The 23,787-nt window shown below is 41.9% G+C and overlaps 1 protein-coding gene across 1 annotated transcript; it reads left to right on the top strand.

Moving 5' to 3' along the window:
- Window positions 1–16,742: 16,742 nt before the first annotated feature.
- Window positions 16,743–20,904, top strand: LOC128102694 (odorant-binding protein 2b-like). The gene is made up of 6 exons (XM_052726697.1): window positions 16,743–16,877; window positions 17,912–18,045; window positions 18,768–18,841; window positions 18,917–19,018; window positions 20,663–20,764; window positions 20,876–20,904. The coding sequence occupies exons 1-6, from the start codon at window positions 16,743–16,745 to the stop codon at window positions 20,902–20,904; spliced, it is 576 nt and encodes a 191-aa protein (XP_052582657.1).
- The last annotated feature ends 2,883 nt before the right edge of the window (window positions 20,905–23,787 follow it).

Consider the following 23,787-nt stretch of genomic DNA (forward strand, 5'->3'; position numbering starts at 1 on the left):
CACAGGGATCCGCCTGGCTCTGCCTCCCGAGTGCTGGGATTAAAGGCGTGCGCCACCACCGCCCGGCTACTCTTTTCAAAATATCAATTTTTATTTTATTTCCACTTAATGCTGTTACTTGTGGGATTTGCCCCTGATTTTGTTTGCATGTTGATGAATCAGAAACCTGAGTGCTCAGGGCAGTCCCAGATGGGAATTCCACTGACATCCATGTCTTCTACAGAGGACACAGTGCCAAAAGTTCCACATTTCCCCCAAAATGTCCTCCACAAATGACTAAGCTTTCAAAACCCAGATCCTGTGTATGCTATTTCATATCCCAAAATACCATCTAATACAAAATACCAAACTAATACACAAACATAAATAAACAGACATTAAACACACATACACACACACACACACACACACACACACACACACACACACACACACATGGGCCCACTGATAGGAATGCACACAGACACATGTGCACACACAGAAAAAGGCATACACACAGTCACACATAGAATGACATGCCCATATATGGGCAATGGCACTAGTCATAGAGAAAAACACACAAACATGCTTTATCTACATATTCAAAACAGACACAACTGATACAAATGCACAAAAGAACTACACAGACACAGATTTACACAAGCAGGCAAAGACACCAGCACATAAAGACAGTTGAACACATTAACACAAAAACATAAATACTCATGTGCAATCTCCACAGCTACCCAGACACATAAACACATTGTATGCACTCTGGCACAGACAGGTACATAAATACAAAGAAACAGGACAATGCATTTACACTGTGATGTGACAAAGAACTAAAGAGAAATGAGAAGTAGGAAACCTGGGAACTATTGTCAGAGACCCTCCTCCTAAGGAATCTTGGAAAGTGTGAAGGCCCTTGCTCAATGAAAAGGTGGGTTGGGATTCATGTGCATTTTAGGGCCAGGCTGCTAGCTTGGTAGAGATCAGCTGTGAGGGTGTGGAGAGTCAAGGAGGTGTGCTGCACTCTCATAAGGATAGAAAGTAGAGGGGAAGACAGGACACAGGGGTCAGGGTGCTGAAGTGTCCAGTCCTCAGAGAAATGTGCCTGGAGAACACACTGCCTTGTACTACCCTGCTATGTGGAGACAGGCTGGTGGCTCCTCTTAAAACAGGAGGTTCTGAGGTGGAAGAGAAAGTGTTGTGGCATCTTTTAACAGGAATAGAGCGAAGCATGGGGAGGTTGAGAACATGGGAGCCCTTGTTATCCTCTGGCTCTGAGTTCTCAGGTGTCACTTCCCACTCTGATAACATTCTCTCTCCTGACAAGTCTTCCTGAGAATGAGTGAAAGCACAGGCAGGTGACTAATTACAGGAATTAGCACCATGTATTCACGAGGTCCAAACAAAACAGTGTAACCAGACTATAGCTTGGATGGAGGCTTTGTGCAGGTGGGGTGTCACCCAGTGCAGGATATAAATGCTGCAGCAAGGCCAGGAGCATAGTGGCACCATGGCGACCATGCAGCTGCTCCTGCTGACTGTGGCTCTGACCCTGCCCTCTGTGGAGCAATCATCCTACAGGAATTTACAATTTGATGTCACTACTGATGAGGTGAGAGTGCTGGGCAGACAGAATATGTACAGTGGGTTCCCATGGATTGAGTGAGAGTTTCTGGGCTGCTGCTGAGAGCTGAAAATGCACATCACTGAGAGGCTATCACACACACACACACACACACACACACACACACACACACACACACACACACACACATTAACTTAATTTCACATGTTAGCCATGAATTCTCCTGTCCTCCCTCCTCCCATCCCCCAGCCCTCCCCCTCAATCCACCCCCAATTCCCCTAGTAATGGAGGGCAAGGGTCAGGAGGAAAGAGAGCTTAGGAGACGCTATTTTAAACACAATGTCTAGTCTCCAGCATGGCTTTTCTTCATATCTGACATCAGGAATACCTTGAGGCCAAATGATGGTTTGAGGATGCCTCTGTCTCTTCTCATGCCACAGAAACACACGTCTTCCTCTGTCAGCCTGCAGTCTTCTAAAGCCTTCTAGATATTCCACAGAAATGACTCTTTTCAGAATTTCTATTTCTCAATGAAAGCATCGTGCAGCATGATGTGCACAATACAGAGCTGCTGGCTGCAGAGGGCTGAGCATTGCTGGGTATGGGGAGGTCTTGATGGAGGGACATCCTAAGATGTTTAGATGTTTAAATTGATGACAGGTTTTGAGAAGATAAAAGACTCTGGAGATGATCAGGCTTCCTCCCATGTCCTGGCACTGATGGATAAGGATGCCATTGTGGCTTCCCTGATCTCCCGTGGCCTCCTCCTGGAAACTCAGTTGACATGGAGGCAAGCACTCCCCACGGATAAAGCTGGTATCTGGTTACTCTGCCTCCCTCTGACAACTCAGCTCAATCTGGAGCAACAATCTCTCTCAGTCTTAGAATGAAGGAATTGGACAAATTTAGATCATGTTCTTAGCCTGGTGCTGTTTGTGATTTTCTCTGCTTATGTGGGACATGTGCAGGTACCCCGGAATCATCTGTCCCAGGAATGATATCAAGGTCCCAGGACTATCCTGCCAGGATCTTCCCACTCATGACAGAGAGGGGCAAACCAAGACCAGGACTCTTTTTGATGCTTCAGTGTATCATGTTCCTTCAAATGGTTCAGGGCCCTAACCCAAGTCCCTTCTTTCATCTCTTCCCATCTCAGTTACTTCCTAGAACCACTTGGCTTAGTTTCCCCTTTCTATGCTGCCCCTAATGGGTGGCTTTTCTCTCTAGCTTCTAGGAAAGTGGTACATAGTTGCTTGGGCAGGAAACGTGCGTCTTCCTGAAAAGAGGATGTACAGCCCACTGCCACCCTTCACATTCGTCAGGAACATTATTGGCAAGTTGGAGTTCAGGATGAACATCTCGTAAGTACCTGTGCTCAGCGAGTGCTCTCTGCACTAGGCTCCGTGGAATCACCACACTAACCATGTGCATGTCCCAGACATCAGCTGGGCACTTATGTCAACATGAATCCTCTTGTGTTGTTCGGACAATGATTCAGCTGGCTTTCGGAAGCACAGGAGAGATGTTCACAGGATACCAGATTCAAACAGAAGGTCCAGCGCATCACATGCTATTCTCCTATGATACTCCCTGGAGGACTGAAGCTTTCCTTCCTAGTGCTGCTTTGCTCCTTGGAGCCCTGTAGATGCTGTGCTTATTTCTGTTCAGGCACAGAACCTCAGGCTCCTCAAGATTTCATTGAGTTCCTTGTGCAGTGAGGACCTAGGGGTAGGGACAGCAGGTGCAGGACTCAGTCTTCTGGGGGATACCTTTGGAGACACAGTAGCAGAATCAGGGCAGGACCTGGCCTCCTGGGGAAAATAGATTGGGCTGGCAGGTATATTGTTCAGAACTGGGAAGATGGGCTGTCTTCAGATATGGACCATCTTCCTGTTGTTCCCACCTGCTGTCACAATGAGGTGACTCAGGGGTTGTGGAAAGCCATGTGCTGATGCTTGGCTAGCTTCTATATGTACCAGAAGGAGGATCTGGGGTGTGTAGCTCAAAGATGACAACAGGGAAGGACAAGGCTGGATGTCATGGAGAAAGCCATGCTTTTGTCCTGTGTTACAGAAAACCCATCGGGTGTATTGAGTTCAGGATATATCTGGATGAACATAAATCTGTGCTTGGTGTCTTCAAAATCTGTGAGTGCTTGGGTTTATGTTCTTCATTTTCCAAGGGTTCCATTGCCCTTCAGCTACATGATTTATTTTTCTCCACAGGGCCAGATCACATCATCAGATTCATATTTGTGCAGGGGAAAGACTTCGCTGTAGCCGTTTATATTAATGACATGAGTAAATACAGTTTGACAATGCTCATGGGTACGTGTCACCCTGCCTAAGGTTGTGAGAGATTTGTATGGTGTTGGGCCTGGGCAGTGTGTACAGAGTGGATCACAATCTCCTCCTTTCATGCTCTAGTCCCCAATTTGAGGTCTTTTCTGAGATGACTGGGGTCTTTGAGAGAGGGATTGTGAGCTCTTGATGTGTCCTCAGCCCTCTCCAGATGGCTACTGAAACTTTATGCTCACAACCACACCCCAAACACTGAGCCCTAGGTCCTCCTTTCCTTTCTCTGTCAGCCTTTATTCTTGTCCTGTTCTAAGAAGAGATCTGCTTGGAATCATTTCCCATGGTGACACTGAGAAACAGTTGGAGACAATGTGCTATTGTCATGTTAACAGAGCCTGATCTGACAACCAGTCCGTGGAGGACAGGGTTGTACTCAACTCCTGCTGTACATAAATTGTCCCACTCTATCCAGATAGATATGAGGTACTAGAATTTACATTTATCATAATATCAAAAGAGAAGTGAGAGAAAAATTGCTGAAGGAAGGTTTCATGTACAGTTTTAGTCAGTGTTAAGTAGAGAAAAATATTTTGTTACTCACTTCTTCCTTCAGATTGTTTAAAATGTAATGAGAAACTTGAACAAGGCTTAGGAAATCTCAGTGGTCAAGAGCTCTTGCCCTGCAAGCATGAAGACCTGAATCCATGTCACAAGAGTTCACATAAATAGCTAGACATGGCTGAGCATGTCTTCAACCATTATTGTGGAAGAGACAGTGGGTCCTCAGAGCTGGCTATTCAGACAATCAAGCCACATTGATGAAGGTCCAGATCAGTGAGTGACTGTGTCTCAGGAAATAGTGTTGAGAGCTGTGGAGGAAGATGATTGACATCCTACTCTGGTCACTATGGTTGCAAACAGACACATCCAACCATCCAATGCACACACATACACAAACACATACACACACACACACACACACAAACACACACACACACACAAACACACACACACACACACACACACACACACACACACACACACACACACACACACACACACCTGCCAGTTGGGAATAAAAACAGGACTTAGGCATGTATTTTTTCCTCAAGAGAGATTTTCAGTCACATTCTGGAGAATGGAGATGTCCTGATCAAGCATTCCATCCTGTGTCTGTTCTCACAGGGGAGTTCTAGACATTAAAGTGCACATGAAAAGAACTCGGGTTCAAAGTTACCAGTGTTGGGTGGAAACCTGACCTCCACCATCCACCATCACCAAGCACTTAGATCCCAATTCTGGCAGCACATTTCTAGCCTCTGCTTGTATTCTCCAATAGCTCTTCTCTCATGATCTTCTGAACATCAGGTGGCACTGTGCTTCCTCCCTCTCTCTAGGTCAGCCTGAACACCCACAGTCTTCAACCAGTAGTCTCTGCACACAAGACATTTCAACAATGGCCTAGAAGTCCCTCAGATTAGGCATGGAGACTCTAGATACACATACTGCTGTCCTTTGGGATTGCTTCCACCTGGTCCTCCTCCTGCTCATGAATATTCAGCTGGAGATTTTTTTCCTCTGGTTTGAAATCTCTCAGGTTCAGAAAAATACCTGTATGATACATGTGTTAAATGTCTTTAGTAAGAGTCTTTTCCACCCCCTTATCCCATACCCATGTGTCTTGCAGGTCGCAACATGACTCCAAAACGAAAAATACTATCAGAGTTTGAGGGTTTTGTGGTAAATTTCGGGCTGAAACGAACAGACATCATCCGCCCTAAATGTGATGGTAATGAGATTAGTATTTTGCTTATTTCTATTTCCCTCTCATTCATGATTTTCCTGTAAGACAATGACCATACCAACACCACTCTGAGACAACTATCTCTGTTTCTAATAGATTCCTGTGAGCTGTCCATTGAAACTTAGTGCATGGAGAAGTACCACAGAGTCTGCACAGAACCTTGAATCTGGGACCACTGCACTTACCCTGTCATCCTGTAGTTACAATTCTAGGTGGCAAGAGAATGCAGACCATACATCTACACCCTCTCATGTCTCAGCTTTCAGTAAAAGTGGTAGATATTCTCTTCTGTATGTGTCACGTGTGATCAAATGGTGCCTGGATTTGTTTTACTCTTGTGTGAGAAGCCACACATTCCTAAACTTGATCACCAGCACTCACGGGTCCCTATATAAGTGACATGTCATGGTTCATGATGTCATGGTGCTCATTTTGGCAGGCAGAACATCTAGAGAGAGAGATAGGATAGGAACATGCATTATGTCTAGTTAGAGAAGGAGAGGATCATTAGAGTCACCACCAAGCTGGTGTAGATCAGCTAGTGTGGGTCAGTTTAAGGACCTGGGGTCTCAGTACTTACCTTATGTTCTGGTGCCTAATGTTGGATTGTTGTCCTGTTGTGAGGCCCATGGAGCAGGTAGCATGGGCTCTGTAAATTTGGAATACAGGGCTTGCAGGCAAGCTTTTATTGTCTCTACCACTTAGGTAATCTAGGACTTCGGTTACCAGAAGCAGAGAGGTCCAGACACAGAACTCCAGATACAGAGAAAGTCAAACACAAGCATACTTCTCCTCAAGCCCAGATAAAAAGAAAGGGAAAATTTACCCCACATCTCCACTTCAGTTCCAACAAACAATCTTCTTTTGCATACCACACATCTTTTTCTTGTGGAAAGATATTTTTATATAAAATGCAGAAATCCTCTTTCTGCTGTCTTCCCAAATTCAGGGAAGCCTGTGGGTTTACTGTAATGAGTCAGATCCACATTGGTTCACCCTCTGCATGAGGTTCCTGGAGGTCAGACTACTATGGCCATGAAACATGTGCAGTGAAAAGTCGGCCCATCTGGCCCTGTGCCTTGGGTATGCCAGCCATAGATTGTCAGCCAGAGTGGATTTGTATCCTGAGGAAGGTATAGAAGAGAGGACCTCAGAAGACACAGCGATAGCTCAGGGTGATCATGTTCATGGATCAGGATGAAGGATGAATCCTCTTCATGGAAGTCACAGGAAAGGTATCTGTTGTGCCTTCCAACTGTCTCGCACTGAGCTTCTGGGACAGGAAAATGGCAGCATTCTCCTGAGACCTGATAATTCTTGTGTTAATCAACAAACATCTTCTCATATCTTACTATCGCATCCAAAAGACTGAAGTACAGTTCCACTGAAAAGTAACTAGATGAACTAAAGAGTAATTTGATTATATAATGATCAAGGGTGAAGGGGTGTTTACAGGGGCATGACTGACCTATAAGAAGCCACACCACTGAAACAACTCACCAGGACATGGATGACAAATTTCTGTCAGTAGTATAAATGGAGTTTTCTTCAGTTAACCTTTTGTGTATTCCAAGATAAGAACATGTGTAGTTTGTACAGTTACATGCATCTTGAAAGGAGGTCCAGTAGGGAGTGGATGGAATCTCACCTGAAGGTATAAGGACCTACCACACACTTATTGTAGTGAATATCTGTAGACCTGATCTCAATGGTGTTTTGATCATCACAGCTGCTAATAGAAGATGGTTGTGGGTGTTATGCTTGGAGGACAGATTTCTGCAACAGGCCAGGTCAGGAGTATTCATAGTCCCCTACCATGCACAAATGTATTGGGAGTCATCATTTCTTTGGATCCCTGTAGTGAGGGAATCACCCAAAAATGTAATCCTCATAGGAGGCTCATTCACCCTGGTGACTCCTTTCCCAAGGAAATTCAAATCCCATTTGTACAATCCTTCTGGGGTGAGACAAGTGATGCTAGACTTTCTTTAGTCATTAGGATCATAAATGGGAAGAATTACTGGTGCCTGTAATATCTGTGCACACTTGACCCACTGTGAAGCCTGTCTAGCATTGCTCAACCAACAGAGTATAAGCCATGGGATTTAGACAATTGGCAGGATGGACTTCATTCAGAGTAACCCCTGATAGAGGAGAGTTGGGCAGATAACTGTTCCCTTGATGGTGTTTATTCTAGCCTAGAAGCAGAAACAGGTTCAAATAAATGGATGAGATTATCAGGGAAACCGGGTTATGGGTTCAGAAGCTGTGACAACTGTCAGGAGAAATTTTCTGGATCAGAGTGTATTGAAAGGTGGATGCTATTTTGTGGTTATGCCCACAATGACCTCAGAAAATGTGAGGCAGAATTCTTCTTGACTAGAGACCCAAATGTAGAAAGCAGCTCACAAACTTGGCCACATGGAGGAGCCTTGCTTCTGGGATATGAAAGAGGTGAGCTGGATCTATTGACATTAGCTATGTATTTTGTTTCTTGGAATTCTTGAAACTTAACCAATTATGGATACTCGAGGTCACAGTGGATCTTGTTCTAGGTTATTAGAGTTATGTGTGGACCCAAGGTGTGAGAATAGTGTTGGGACTATATATATTTTGCCTAAATTGTTCTAGTATTATTAAAAACTTGGCAATCAGAAATTTAGAAAAAAACATGATAAATATAAGGAACAACAGGGGGAAATCAGTTGACCCTACTTTCCATGTTTTAACCATCCAATTGACCCAGAACCCCTCCCCAGCTCTTCATTTTCTCTTTCTGTTGCTGTCTCTCCAACTTCCTTGATCTTTCAAAAAAAATCAGTGGCAAATCCTGATCAGCCAGTCACTGACATCTTGATTTAAGATGGATTTATTGGCACAGGAGGATGGTAGCTTGAGCAATTACCGCAAAACATTTTCTCATTTTTGTCTGGACAAAAGAGAAGCATTTTAACTCTGACTTAGTAAAACTGTATGGGAACAATTATCAAGGAAGTTGTACATTCATAATATCCAATCCATTAGTATTTGGAAAATATGAAGACAATACTCCATTATGTCTTTTATCTTGGTGAGCCCAAAGTTTTATATCTGATTTACTTCCTATAAGAAACTACAGAAAAATATAACTATCTTATTTTCAATCCAATCAGAGGCCCAAAAACGATATAATAATACCTGATAAAACAGAATGTGCAGAGTTATCCACTTCCAAAACTAAAAAAACCCATAAAACAAACAAAAAAAACAAACAAAAAACCAGAGACACCTGACTACCTAGACAAGCACACCAAGGTTCCTTTGGAACACTGGGGCATGCATATTTGGCCCCCAGGCCTAAAATATCTGACAGACTCTTCTGTGAAGCAAGAATTTTGAAGGACTGTCCTACCTTGTCTTGGCAATTTTGGCAGTTGCCTTCCTTTGTGTTCTGCTTGTCCAATTTGAACAGCATATATCAGCAGTTGAGGCAAGGACAGTTTCTTTGCTCAGTGGCTAACTTTGCCACAATGAAAGCAAACTCTACATGGAGATTCTTTAAAGCCTGTCATCCTCTTTTAAAGTAAATTGGTATTGCCAAGAGTAAATGTGTGTCACTGTCATGAAACGCCCTGCATTATTGCCATTTTAAATGACATATTCTTTAGGTTTCTGAAGTATTTGAAGGCCATCGATCTATTTAAAACATGTCTCTGTTTGACCTTGAAAACATACCTAACATGACAAGAAGTTTGATTCTTATAGATGACTAACTACTAACCTCTATTTCTTCGTCATCCTAAATAGGTTTCAAGGACTAGAACTTAACATTACATTTTTAAATGAGCTGCACAAGTACAATATGCTAAACAAGAAATAGAAACATATAATGTAGTATAACAAAAATAACCATAAATTTGTATCAATATACACAAATATCTTAGGCAAGAGTAAAAAGATATATGCAATATAACAAAAATAATCTTAAATTTGTATTACCATACAAAATTCCATACCAATGTAAAATATTTGAGACTAATAGTTGCTTTTTTAGTTTTAATGTAGGTTCAATAATCTACCCTTTTATCCTATCTTCTCTATATTCCCCCTTTTTCTTTCCAGAAGAAGATCTATGAATCTAATTTCCCTTGCTTAGTTTCTTCCCTTACCATGACCAATAACAGTTATAACCAACCCCCCCCCCAACAATAACAAAAATCCATCAAACAACCAAAAAACACCCAGAACACCTCTTGGGTATGTGGGCATCTTGTTCCTTCTGTCTGGGCAGTGACAACATCTTTAGGGGACCCTGAAATAATTGAGATAAAGATCAAGTCCTAGGAGAGCTACCTATTATCTAATCTGTGTATGATGGGAAAGTGCAAGGCTTATCTGAAGTTCTGGCTGTAGTAGTCTATGATGCTAGACCAACTTATCTACCTGTCTTGAAATTGTCATGAGCAATTTGTAGTCCAAGGATGATCTTTGTGACATGTTTGTCAGCTTAGTGGCATTACCACAATCCACGTGGAATTGTCCTTGTGGAGCCCCATCATCATTTTGGAAACTTCAAAGGTCATTGTTAGGAATGGTCACAGATCACTGTAGAAATCTTAGCCATTTTAAATATCACATGCAGCAGATCTCAGACTGTTTAAATGACCACAATCTAGTAAATACAAACTTAGTTCCTAGTTACCTGCTTCACTCTCAAGATTAAAATTCTGTACAGAAAGGCAGATGAAGCCTATTTCTAGGATTAGTTAGTACTCTATATGACCATTAATATCAAATATCATGACAGAAGTTTAAATAAATAAATATCTTATAAAGTTAAGGTAATTTTTATACCTTAAGAGAAATTTTAAAGAGTTTGAAACAAAGGATTACAAGATTAGTGGCATGAAATAGTCCCTTAATTTTGGCTTTCTTCAGTCTCATATCAGTTGGCTTTCTGACATGAGACAGAGATCTTGGATTTTTCTCTAACAAGTCTGCTTGGGTTTAAAGAAGGAGAGAGCCACACTCCAACTGCAATACAGCTTTAAATTTTATTTGTGTTTAGTTACCTTATTTGTCTGTAGAAAACAGTAGAAAAAAAATTTGAGAAGACATAAATTTTCTCCTATAGAAACAGTGTTATACTATTAAGCCAATTTTGTCTTTCTTGGGGCATTTTCTCTGCATGACTTATGCTTCTTTAGATGTCTTATTTGTCCAATGATGTTCATATTCTGTAGTTGGATCATTTTATTCTCCTGGGAAGACAAAAACTAAACACTGCGCCAATTCTACCTTTGGGGAGTTGGTTTTTTTTTTTTTTTTTTGTAGCTTATGTCTGATCAAATGAAAGACATATGTCAGTCCTATAAGTTAATTTAGATGGAATGGCTATTTAGTTGAGGCACTACCATCTCTCTTAATCAAGAGGTCTCTCCTAATTGAATCTAATCTTTATCAGTCTTGATCGTATTCATAGCCTTTCTTCTCCTGTAGAAACAAAAGCAAAACCTCATCCCCAAAGTAATGCATATCCTGGTTTCCATTCTGAGGTCTACACATCTTTTAAGTATACAGGCTGATTTAGTTCAGTAGTTTTTTTCCATTATTGAATGTCTCTCTATAGTTGTTGTTCCTTTCTCAGTCACATTTAAAAAATTTAAAGTTAATAAAACATTGTGCAATATAACTCTGCAGGCCTTTAGTGTCCCTTTCTGTTTATTAAGCATATCTTTTAAAGTGAGACTAGAACTTTCTATAACTGCTTGTCCTGTAGGATTATATGGTAAACTTGTAATATGCTTTATATTGTAATATGCAAAAAATTCTTTTATTTGACTAGAGACATATGATGGAGCATTGTCAGTCTTAATATGTAGAGGTATCCTCCTATGGCCATACTTGTAATAAATATGTTATTACAGAATCTAGCTTTTTAGAACTCAGAACAATTACCCATTGAAATGCTGAATATGTGTATATGGTATGGTCCACATAGTTTAATTTCCAACACTCTGCAAAATGAAAGACTTCCATTTGCCAAATTTCCTTTTTGAGTCCCCTTTGGGTTACTTTCTGTAGATACTAGAGTTTTATTTAACTTGATGCCAAGTGATGCAGAAATATATCTCCAAACATTTGCTTTAACATGGTGTTTCTTATGAAATTATGAGGCTTCTAGCATATTTCATAAAAATAGCTGATCAATATGATCTTTACTTTGTGCTAGAGGGCCTGGTATGTCCATAAGTGATCTGATATATGCTATACATAAGGGATGATTTCTATTCTTGATTATTTCTTGGACTGAATAAATAACAAAGTAAATTATGAATCATCTGGAAAAAGTTTAGTGATTTCAATATGTACAACAACTCTTTGCATACTGAGAATAACTATATTAAGAGGTTCTGGAAAATCTAATAATACCATGAGAATAGATATGTTAGTCACATATTGTTTTAATTTTCCTATTTGTGCTTCTGGCCTTATACACTAGATACATCCAGCACTTTGTTTTCCATGAGATAAAGTTCCAATCCCCAAAGCTGAACACTTACCTTGTGAAGAGGCCAATCTAGATGCCAAGATTTTGGTGAAATTTTTGTTACATCTGCACCTATGTTTATCAAACCCTCAATTTTAATGCCATTTTATATTTAGTTTTAGCTTTGGTCTCTGATCATTTGTAGCAGATTGCCAAAATACTTGTTTTCTGGTATCTCCTGATCTTTTTCTTGTACCTATGCAAGTTGCTCTGTCTGTGGTCACATCTATAGCAGTGTGTTTTTTAACAACAGGTATTAAGTCTTTGAATTGATATTTGGATGAGTTTCTCTGGTGTTGACAGGAAATGATTGAGCCAAATTTGATATTGGAACCTGCGGGAGGCCCCTAAGGGCATTTCCCAATGTCGAATGATTACTTTGCCTGTCCCTTGTTGATTTGCATTCATTTGTTCAATGTTAACCTTTGACACACCTTCTGTATACTCCAAAAGGCTGGGGCCTTCTGTTTGAATTATCTCTAGAAAAACAATTGTTTCTAGGACCATTTCACCTACAATCCCTTTTAAAGTGACCTTGTTTACCATAATTAAAACATCTCACATTTTGATTTTTCTTAAAATTTCTAGAAATTTCCACTCCTATCAAAGCACCATCATTAATGTAAGACCCAATATCAGCAATATAGCTAATTCATTCATCTGTTAATGCCAATATTATCTTTAAAAATTCCTAACTACCATTTTCAATTCTGAATTAGCATTTTCAAAGCCAAAGATTCAATTAATATTTATCTAACTTCTGGATCTGATATCATTCTATTTACAGATGATGGTCTCTGCCTCAGGGAGAAGCTATTCCCAATCAGTTCAGGGTGGGGTTTTGACTCTGGTGGTTGCTGGTGTCATAGGAGATGGTTTTCTTGGTGAGGGGGCATGGGAAGAGGCAGCTATCTGGTTCCTGGGGCTCCAATGGCTTGGGGGAGGAACACAGAATGTGCTCCTGGGGCCTAGTGGCTAGGGACCTGGTCTTCTATTTACAGATGATGGGCTCTGTCTCAGGGAGAAGCTATTCCCAATCAATGCAGGGTGGACTTAAAACTCTGGTTTTCACTGGTGTTTTAGGGGGGGCTGTTTTTTTGGCAAGGGGGGCAAGGGAAGAGGCAGCAGCTCAGTCCCTGGGGTTCCAATGGCTTGGGGGACAGTCACAGAATGTATCCCCAAGGCCTAGGGGCTAGAGACATGATCTGCCCAGTCTTGGCCTGTCTTCTGTACTATCCCCTGAACTATGAGACAAATGTCTAATTTTCTTTCATTTCTTGATAAATACTGTCCCCTATACAACACCAACAGTCACTTTCATCAGTTTGTAGATATGAGTTGTAGTAACCACCACCCACAGCACAAATAACTTTCTCACTGGAGTGAGGCTGACAGCAACTGTCACCTATGGGCACAAACAGAAACATTTAGAAGGCATTTGACAAGCATACCATGTGCAATTACCAAAATAAAAGCAATACTCTCCTCACGGGGGCATTTTTAATTTAAATCACATTTAAAAACGTGATTATTTGCCATTATTCCTTCCATTCTTGAGAATTGTCTGTTCATGTCATCAGTCCATTTATTGATTGAATTGTTTGGAGTTTTATTATTTATAGTTTAGAATTGCTTTTTCCATTTCTGTGAGCAAAGATGTTAAAATTTTGATCAGAATTCCATGGAATCTATAGATTGCTCTGATAATACAGACATTATCCCAGTATCGATTCGACCATTCCATACACAAGGAAACTATTCCCATTTCTGTTCCTTCTTCAGTTTTTTCCCTTGTGATTCAAAACGTTCATTCTTTCATTCTTCACTCCACAGAAAACTTCGCTGTTGAGGCCTTTAACTCCCTTGACTGAACTTCTTCTAAGGTATTTTATTTCTCATTTGGAAGCCAATGCTACCTGGAGTACTTTCTTGACTTCTCTCTCCATATGACCCTCTTGGTATGGGGGAAAGGTGCTGGGTCTTATTCATCAATTTTGTAACCTGATGTTTTTGTAAAAGTTTTTATTAGTCCTTAGAGTTTCCTTGTGGATCTCTGAAGTCTCTTATGTACAGGATCATATCATCAGCCACTGCTATTATTTTGACTTCTTCCTTTTCTATTTGTATCCCTTTTATTTCTTGCTGTTGTCTTATTGCTCTAGATAATACTTTAAGAAATCATTCAGTAGGATAGAAGAAAGAGGAAAAAGAAAGAACTTTAGAAGAAAGTCTCTGCTGACTTCAGTGACATTGCTTTGATTTGTCTCTACTTAGGAGGATGCTAGCTGTGTTAATTCACTCCTCCCAGGGATAGTTCCTTCAGAACTATGATCATGAAGTATGATTGGCTTTTCTCAAAAGGCTTCTCTCCATCTCATATGATTGTGCCATCTCTGTCCCTAAATACTTCAGTGTGGTATATCTTATTTATTTCTTTTTAATATATCAGACCAAATGAATAGTAGTAAATTTATATTGATATGCTGCTAAATGCTTTCTTTAAATGTAACTGACAGTTTGTGCTTACATGTTAATCAGGAAATCAGCCTACAATTTCCTTGCTTGGGTATGTCAGCACAATACCAGCTTCATCAAAGAGTTTGGCAGCATGCCATCCCCTTTATGATTTCTGGAATGGATTCAGGAATGTTCTGTTCATTCTTGGGAGAATTCAGCATTAGACACATTTGGCTCAGGGTTGTTCCAGTTAGAAGACATTTTGTTGCTGTTTAATCTCACTGCTTACTGTAGAACTCTTTAAATTGCCCATGTATTCCTTTTTAATTTTGTGTATCACAGTGTAGAATACTGTTCATTTCTTTTGTATTTTGCAATTTATTTGAGTATAGGTTTTCTTCTTTTGGTTTTTCGAGACAGGGTTTCTCTATGTAGTTTAGGCGCCTGTCTAAGATCTCGCTCTGTAGACCAGACTGGCCTGGAACTCACAGAGATCATCTTGACTCTGTGTCCTGAGTGCTGGGATTAAAGGCCTGTGCCGCCATCATCTGGCTTGAGTATAAAATTTTAAGGTATATCCTGAAGGTCCTCTGATTTTGAGGGGTTATCCACATGTCTTCTCTTTGATATATTGTATTTAATTTTAGTTTTTCTTTTGCTTTGTTTTGCTAAAGGTTGACATTCATTATACTCTTTTCAAAATATCAATTTTTATTTTATTTCCACTTAACGCTGTTACTTGTGGGATTTGCCCCTGATTTTGTTTGCATGTTGATGAATCAGAAACCTGAGTGCTCAGGGAAGACCCAGATGGGAATTCCACTGACATCCATGTCTTCTAGAGAGGACACAGTGCCAAAAGTTCCACATTTCCCCACAAATGTCCTCCACAAATGACCAGGCATTCAAAAACCAGATTCAGTGCATACCATTTCGTATCTAAAAATAACATCCAAGAAATTAACACACAAACATAAATAAACAGACATGTACACACACACACACACACACACACACACACACACACACACACACACACACACACACACACACACAGGGACCCACTGATAGGAATGTACACAGACACAAGTGGACACCTAGAAAAAGACTTACACAGTCACACGTAGAATGACATGCCCATATATGGGCAATATGACTAGTCACAGAGAAAAATGCACAAACATGCATGTATCTACATATTCAAAACAGACACAACTGATACAAATGCACAAAAGAACTAAACAGGCAAAAATTTACACAAGCAGGTAAATACACCAGCACACAGAGACATTTGCACACATTAATGTGTAAACATAAATACTCACATGCAGTCTCCACAGCTACCCAGACACATAAACACATTGTATGCACTCTGGCACAGACAGGTTCATAAATACAAAGAAGCAGGACAATGCATTTACACTGTGATGTGACAGAGAACTAAAGAGAAATGAGAAGTAGAGAACCGGGGAAATTTTGTCAGAGACCCTACTCCTAATGAATCTTGGAGCCTGGGAAGTGTGAAGGCAGCTTCTCCATGAAAAGGAGGGTTGGGATTTATGTGTATTTTAGGGCCAAGATGATGACTTGTTAGAGATAAGCTGTGAGGGTGGGGAGAGTCAGGGAAGTGTGCAACACTCTCATGAGGGAAGACAGGACAGAGGGGCCAAGGTGCAGAAGGCCGGTACAATAGCTCAGTTATCATGGGGATTGTGGCTGGAGAACACACTTTTTTTGTCCAGCACTGCTATCTGGAGACAAGCTGGAGGCTGCTCTTGAAAGTGGAGGTTTTGAGAGGGAAGAAAAAGGGTTGTGGCATCTTTTAATGCTAGTAGAGCCAGGCATGGGGAGGTTGAGAACACAGGAGCCCTGGTTATCCTCCTGACTCTGGGTCTCAGGTGTCACTTCCCACTCTGATAACATTCTCGCTCCTGACAAGGCTTCTTGAGAATAAGTGAAAGCACAGGCAGGTGACTAATTACAGAAATTAGCACCATGTATTCACGAGGTCCAAACAAAACAGTGTAATGAACCTATAGCATGGACAGGGGCAAGTGTGGTACCGCCCAGTGCAGGATATAAATGCTGCAGCAAGGCCAGGAACATAGTGGCACCATGGCGACCATGCAGCTGCTCCTGCTGACTGTGGCTCTGACCCTGCCCTCTGTGGAGCAATCATCCTACAGGAATTTTCAACACAATGTCACTATTGATGAGGTGAGAGTGCTGGGCAGACAGAATATGTACAGTGGGTTCCCGTGGATTGAGTGAGAGTGTCTGGGCTGCTGATGAGAGCTGAAAATGCACATCACTGAGAGGCTCTGTTTTTTGACTAAGTGTCCATCCTCCGGCATGGCTTTCCTTGATATCTGACATCAGGGGTACCCAGATGCCAAATGGTGATTTAAGAATGCCTCTGTCTCATCATATGCCACAGAAACACACGTCTTCCTCTGTCAGCCTGCAGTCTTCTAAAGCCTTCTAGATAGTCCACAGAAATGATTCTTTTCAGAGTTTCTATTTCTCAATGAAAGCATCATGCAGGATGATGTGCACAATGCAGAGCTGCTGTCTGCAGAGGGCTGAGCATTGTTGGGTATGAGGAAGTCTGGAGGGAGGAACTTCCTAAGATGTTTTGATGCTTAAATTGATGAGTTTTGATAAGATAAGAGACCCTGGAGATGATCAGGCTTCCTCCCATGCCCTGGCACTGATGGATAAGGATGCCATTGTGGCTTCCCTGATCTTCCATGGCCTCCTCCTGGAAACTCAGTTGACATGGAGGCAAGCACTCCCCACAGATGAAGCTGGTAATTGGGTACTCTGCCTCCCTCTGACAACTCAGCTCAATCTGGACCAACGGTCCTTTTCAGTCTGAGAATAAAGGGATTGGACATTTAGATCATGCTTTTAGCCTGGGTCTGTTGGTGATTTTCTCTGGTTTTTTTTTTTTTTTTTTTTTTTATGTGGGATGTGTGCAGGAACCCTAGAATCAATCTGTCCCAGAAATTATATCTTCCACTCAAGGTCCCAGGACTATCCTGCCAGGATCTACCCACTCATGACAGAGAGGGGCAAACCAAAACCAGGACTCTTTTTGATGCTTCAGTGTATTATGTCCCTTCAAATGGTACAGGGCCCTTACCCCAGGCCCTTCCTTCATCTCCTCCCATCTCAATTACTTCCTAGAACCCCTTTGTTTAGCTTCCCCTTTTCCATGCTCCCCCCTAATGGGTGGCTTTGCTCTCAAGCTTCTAGGAAAGTGGTACATAGTTGCCTGGGCAGGAAACGTGCCTATTCCTGATAAGAATAAGTTCAGCCCACTGCCACCCTTCACATTCGTCAGGAACATTATTGGCAAGTTGGAGTTCAGGATGAACATCTCGTAAGTACCTGTACTCAGAGAGCCCTCTCTGCCCTCGGCTCCATGGAATCACCACATTAACCATGTGGATGCCCTAGACATCAGCTGGACACTCGATGTCAACATGGAATCCTCTTTTCTTGTCTGGACAATGGTTCAGCTGACTTTCGGAAGCACAGGAGAGATGTTCACAGGATACCAGATTCAAACAGAAGGTCCAGCGCATCACATGCTATTCTCCTATGATACTCCCTGGAGGACTGAAGCTTTCCTTCCTAGTGCTGCTTTGCTCCTTGGAGCCCTGTAGATGCTGTGCTTATTTCTGTTCAGGCACAGAACCTCAGGCTCCTCAAGATTTCACTGAGTTCCTTGTTCAGTGAGGATCCAGGGGTAGGGACAGCAGGTGCAGGACTCAGTCTTCTGGGGGATACCTTTGGAGACACAGTAGCAGAATCAGGGCAGGACCTGGCCTCCTGGGGAAAATAGATTGGGCTGGCAATATACTGTTTAGAACTGGGAAGATGGGCTATCTTCAGATATGGACCATCTTTCTGCTGCTCCCACCTGCTGTGATGTGGAGCACACAAGGAGGTGACTCAGGGGTTGTGGAAAGCCATGAGCTGATGCTTGGCTAGTTACTATATGTACTAGAAGTGTATCTGGGGTGTGTAGCTCAAAGAGGGCAACAGGGAAGGACAGGGATAATATCATGGAGAAAGCCATGCTTTTGTCTTGTGTTACAGAAAACCCACCGGGTGTGTTGAGTTCAAGGTGTATATGGATAAAGTTAAACATAAACCTGGTGTCTTCAAGATCTGTGAGTGCTTGTGTTTGTGTTCTTCCTTTTCTGGTGCTATCGCCCTTCAGCTACATGATTTATTTTTCTCCACAGGGCCAGATCACCGCATCAAATTTGTGTTTGTGCGTGGGAAGGACTTCGCTATTGCCCTTTATGAGGGCATTTTGAACAACAACATTTTGACAATGCTCATGGGTGCGTCTCACAGAGCCTAAGACTGTGAGAGATGAGTATGATTTTGGGGGGCAGTGTGTACAGAGTGGGTCACTATCTCCTGCTCTCTTACTGTAGTCCCACCTTGGGGTCTTTTCTGAGATGATTGGGGTTTTTGAGAGAGGGTATTGCAAGCTCTTAATATGTCTTCAGCCCTCTCCAGATGGCTACTGAAACTTTATGCTCACAACCACACCCCACACACTGAGCCCTAGGTCCTCCTTTCCTTTCTCTGTTAGCCTTTTTCTTGTCCTGTTCTGAGAAGAGATCTGCTTGGAATCATTTCCCATGGTGACACTGAGAATCATTTGGAGACAATGTGCTATTGTCATGTTAACAGGGCCTGATCTGACAACCAGTCCGTGGAGGACAGGGTTGTACTCAACTCCTGCTGTACATAAATTGTCCCACTCTATCGAGATAGATATGAGGTACTAGAATCTACATTTATCATAATATCAAAAGAGAAGTGAGAGAAAAATTGCTGAAGGAAGGTTCATGTACAGTTTTAGTCAGTGTTAAGTAGAGAAAAATATTTTGTTACTCACTTCTTCCTTCAGATTGTTTAAAATGTAATGAGAAACTTGAACAAGGCTTAGGAAATCTCAGTGATCAGAGCTCTTGCCCTGCAAGCATGAAGACCTGAATCCATGTCACAAGAGTTCACATAAATAGCTAGACATGGCTGAGCATGTCTGCAACCATTATTGTGGAAGAGACAGTGGGTCTTCAGAGCTGGCTATTCAGACAATCAAGGCACATTGATGAAGGTCCAGATCAGTGAGTGACTGTGTCTCAGGAAACAGTGTTGAGAGCTGTGGAGGAAGATGATTGACATCCTTCTCTGGTCACCATGGTTGCAAACAGACACATCCAACCATCCAATGCACACACACATACACAAACACATACACACACACACAAACACACACATACACACACACACACACACACACACACACACACACACACACACACACACACACACACACACACCTGCCAGTTGGGAGTAAAAACAGGACTTAGGCATGTGTTTTTTTCCTCAAGAGTGATTTGTCAGTCACATTCTGGAGAATGGAGGTGTCCTGATCAAGCATTCCATCCTGTGTCTGTTCTCACGGGGGAGTTCTAGACATTAAAGTGCACATGAAAAGAACTCGGGTTCAAAGTTACCAGTGTTGGGTGGAAACCTGACCTCCACCATCCACCATCACCAAGCACTTAGATCCCAATTCTGGCAGCACATTTCTAGCCTCTGCTTGTATTCTCCAGTAGCTCTTCTCTCATGATCTTCTGAACATCAGGTGGCACTGTGCTTCCTCCCTCTCTCTAGGTCATCCTGAACACCCACAGTCCTCAAACAGTAATCTCTGCACACAAGACATCCCAACAATGGCCTAGGAATCCCTCAACCTAGACGTGGAGACTCTACATATACCTACTGCTGTCCTTTGGGATTGCTTCCACCTGGTCCTTCTCCTGCTCATGAATATTCAGCTGGAGATTCTCTTTCTCTGACTTGAAATCTCTCAGGTCCCAGAAAAAAATACCTGAATGATATGTGTGCTAACTGTCTACAGTAAGAGTCCTTTCCATCCCCTATTCTGATACCCATCTGTCCTGCAGGTCGCAACACGGCTCCTAAGAAAACAATACTTTATGATTTTGGAGATGTTGTGGTAGAAGTGGGGCTGAAACCAAAAGACATCGTCAGCCCTAGGTGTGATGGTAATGCGATTGATGTTTTGCTTATTTCTGTTCCACTGACATTCATGATTTTTCTGTAAGATAATGACCATACGAAAACCACTCTGAGACAACTATCTCTGTTTTTAACAGATTCCTGTGAGCTGTCCAGAGAAATTTAGTGCACGGAGAAGTACCACAGAGTCTGCACAGGACCTTGAATCTGGGACCACTGCACTTACCCTGTCATCCTGTAGTTATAATTCTAGGTGCCAAGAGATGACAGACCATATATCCATACCCTCTCACATCTCAGCTTTTAGTAAAAGTGGTAAATATTCTCTGCTGTATGTGTCACGTGTGATCAAATGGTGCCTGGATTTGTTTTACTCTTGTGTGAGAAGCCACACATCCCTGAACTTGATCACCAGCACTCATGGTCCCTATAGAAGTGACATGTCATGCATGTCCCATGAAGTCATGGTGCTCAGCTTTGGTAGGCAAAGCATCTAGAGAGAGAGACAGGATAGGAACATGCATTATGGCTAATGAGGGTGGGAGAGGGTTATTACAGTCACAGGCAAGCAGGTGTATGTCAGCTAGTGTGGGTCAGTTTAAGAACTTTATGTTCTGGTGCCTAATGTTGGATAGTTGTCCTGTTGTGAGGGCCATGGAGGACGTAGGGTGGGCTCTGTAAATTTGGAATGCAGGGCTTGCAGGCAAAGCCTTTACTGTCTCTAGCAATTAGATAACCTGGGACTGAGGTAATCAAAAACAGAAAGGTTAAGACACAGAGCTCCAGATATGCAGGAAGTCAAACACAAGTATGCTCTTCCACAAGCCCAGATAAAAAGAATGGGAAAATTTACCGCACATCTCCACTTCAGTTCCAACAAACAGTCTTCTTTGGCACACCACATATCTTTTCTCATAGAAATATATTTTCATATAAAATGCAGATTTCCTCTTTCTGCTGTCTTCCCAAATTCAGGAAAGCAGGTGGGTTTACTGTAATGACTCAAGTCCCCCTGGGTTCACCCTCTGCACGTGGTTCCTGGAGGTCAGGCTACTATGACCATGAAACATGTGCAGTGAAAAGTCGGCCCATCTGGCCCTGTCCCTTGGGTATGCCAGCCATAGATTGTCAGTCAGAGTAGATTTGAGTCCTGAGGAAGGATTAGAGGATTCTGGACCTCAGAAGACACAGTGAACTCTCAGGATGACCATGTTCATTGATCAGGATGAAGGATGAATCCTCTTCATGGAAGTCACAGGAAGGGTGTCTGTTGTGCCTTCCAACTGTCTCACACTGAGCTTCTGGGACAGGAAAATGGCAGCATTCTTCTGAGACCTGATAAGTCTTGTGTTAATCAACAAACATCTTCTCACATCTGACTATCACATACAAAAGACTGAAGTACATTTCCACTGAAAAGTAATTAGATGAACCAAAGAGTAATTTGATTATATAATGATCAAGGATGAAGGGGTGTTTACAGGGGCATGACTGACCTATAAGAAGCCACACCACTGAAACAACTCCCCAGGGCTCAGATGACAAACTACCGACAGCAGTATAGATGAAGTTTTCTTCAGTTAACCTTTTGTGTATTCCAAGATAAGAACATGTGTAGTTTGTACAGTTACATGCATCTTGAAGGGAGGTCCAGTAGGGAGTTGATGAAATCTCACCTGAAGGTGTAAGACCCACCATACACTTATTTCAGAAAACATCTATAGACCTGATCTCAATAGTGTTTTTATTATCACATTTGCTGATCGAAAATGGTTGCAAATGTCATGCTTGGAGGACAGAGCTTTGCAACAGGCCAGGTCAGGAGTTTTCACTGACTGAGAGCCATCATTGCTGTGAGTACCTGTTGGGATGGAACCACCCAAAAGTGTAATCCTCATCAGAGCCTCATTCACCCTGGTGACTCCATTCCCAAGGACACTCAAATCCCACCTGTACCATCCCTCTGGGGTGAGACAAGTGATGCTTGACTTTCTTTAGTCATTTGAATCATAAATGTGAAGAATTACTGGTGTCTGTGGTATCTGTGCATACACTTGACCTGTGAAGCCTGTCTGGCATTGCTCAACCAATGGAGTATAGGCCATGGTATTTAGACAATTGGCAGGATAGTCTCCATTCAGAGTAACCCCTGATAGAGGAGAGTTGGAAAGATAATTGTACCCTTAATGGTGTTTATCCTAGCCTAGAAGCAGAAACAGGTTCAAATAAATGGATGAAATTTTTAGGGAAATGGTTTTATGGGTTCAGAAGCTATGACTACTGGTGGGAGAATTTCCTGGATCAGGGTGTGTTATACGGTGGATGCTACTTTGTGGTCATGCCCACAATGACCTCAGGAAATGTGAGGCAGAGTTATTCTTGACTAGAGACCCAAATGTAGAAAGCAGCTCAAGAATCTGTTTACAGAGAGTCTTGCTTCTGGGATATGGTAGAAGTGAGCTGGGTCTTATTGAGATTAGATATGTATCTTGTTTCTTTGACTTTAGGAAAGCTAAACAATTATGAATACTCGAGGTCACAGTGTATCTTGTTCTAGTGTATTAGAGTTGTGTGTGGACCCAGAGTGTGAGAGTCGTGTTGGGACTGTATAGATTTTACTTAAATTGTTCTAGTATTAATAAAAGTTCAGCAATCAGAAATTGAGATAAAAACCTGATAAATCTAAAGAACAACAGATGGCAATCAGCTGATCCCACTCTCCCCGTTTTAACCATCAAAATGACCCAGAAATATATCCCTGCCCTTCATTTTCTCTTTCTGTTGCTGTCTCTCCAACTTTCTCACTCTTCATAAAATCTATTGCAAATCTTGGTCAGCCAGTCACTGACTCTGTCCTTGATTTAAGGTGAATTTATTGGCATAGCAGGATGGTAGTTTGAACGATTACCCCACAACATTTCCCCATTTTTGTCTGGATGAAAGGGAAAGGTCTTAACTCTTACATAGTAAAACTGTTTACAATAAGAACAATTATCAAGCAAAAAATACATTCATAATGTCTAATCCATTAATATTTTGGAAAATATGA

Source organism: Peromyscus californicus, unplaced genomic scaffold, assembly GCF_007827085.1.
Source record: "Peromyscus californicus insignis strain IS unplaced genomic scaffold, ASM782708v3 Scaffold_7__1_contigs__length_154581171, whole genome shotgun sequence".
Lineage (NCBI taxonomy): Eukaryota > Metazoa > Chordata > Mammalia > Rodentia > Cricetidae > Peromyscus > Peromyscus californicus.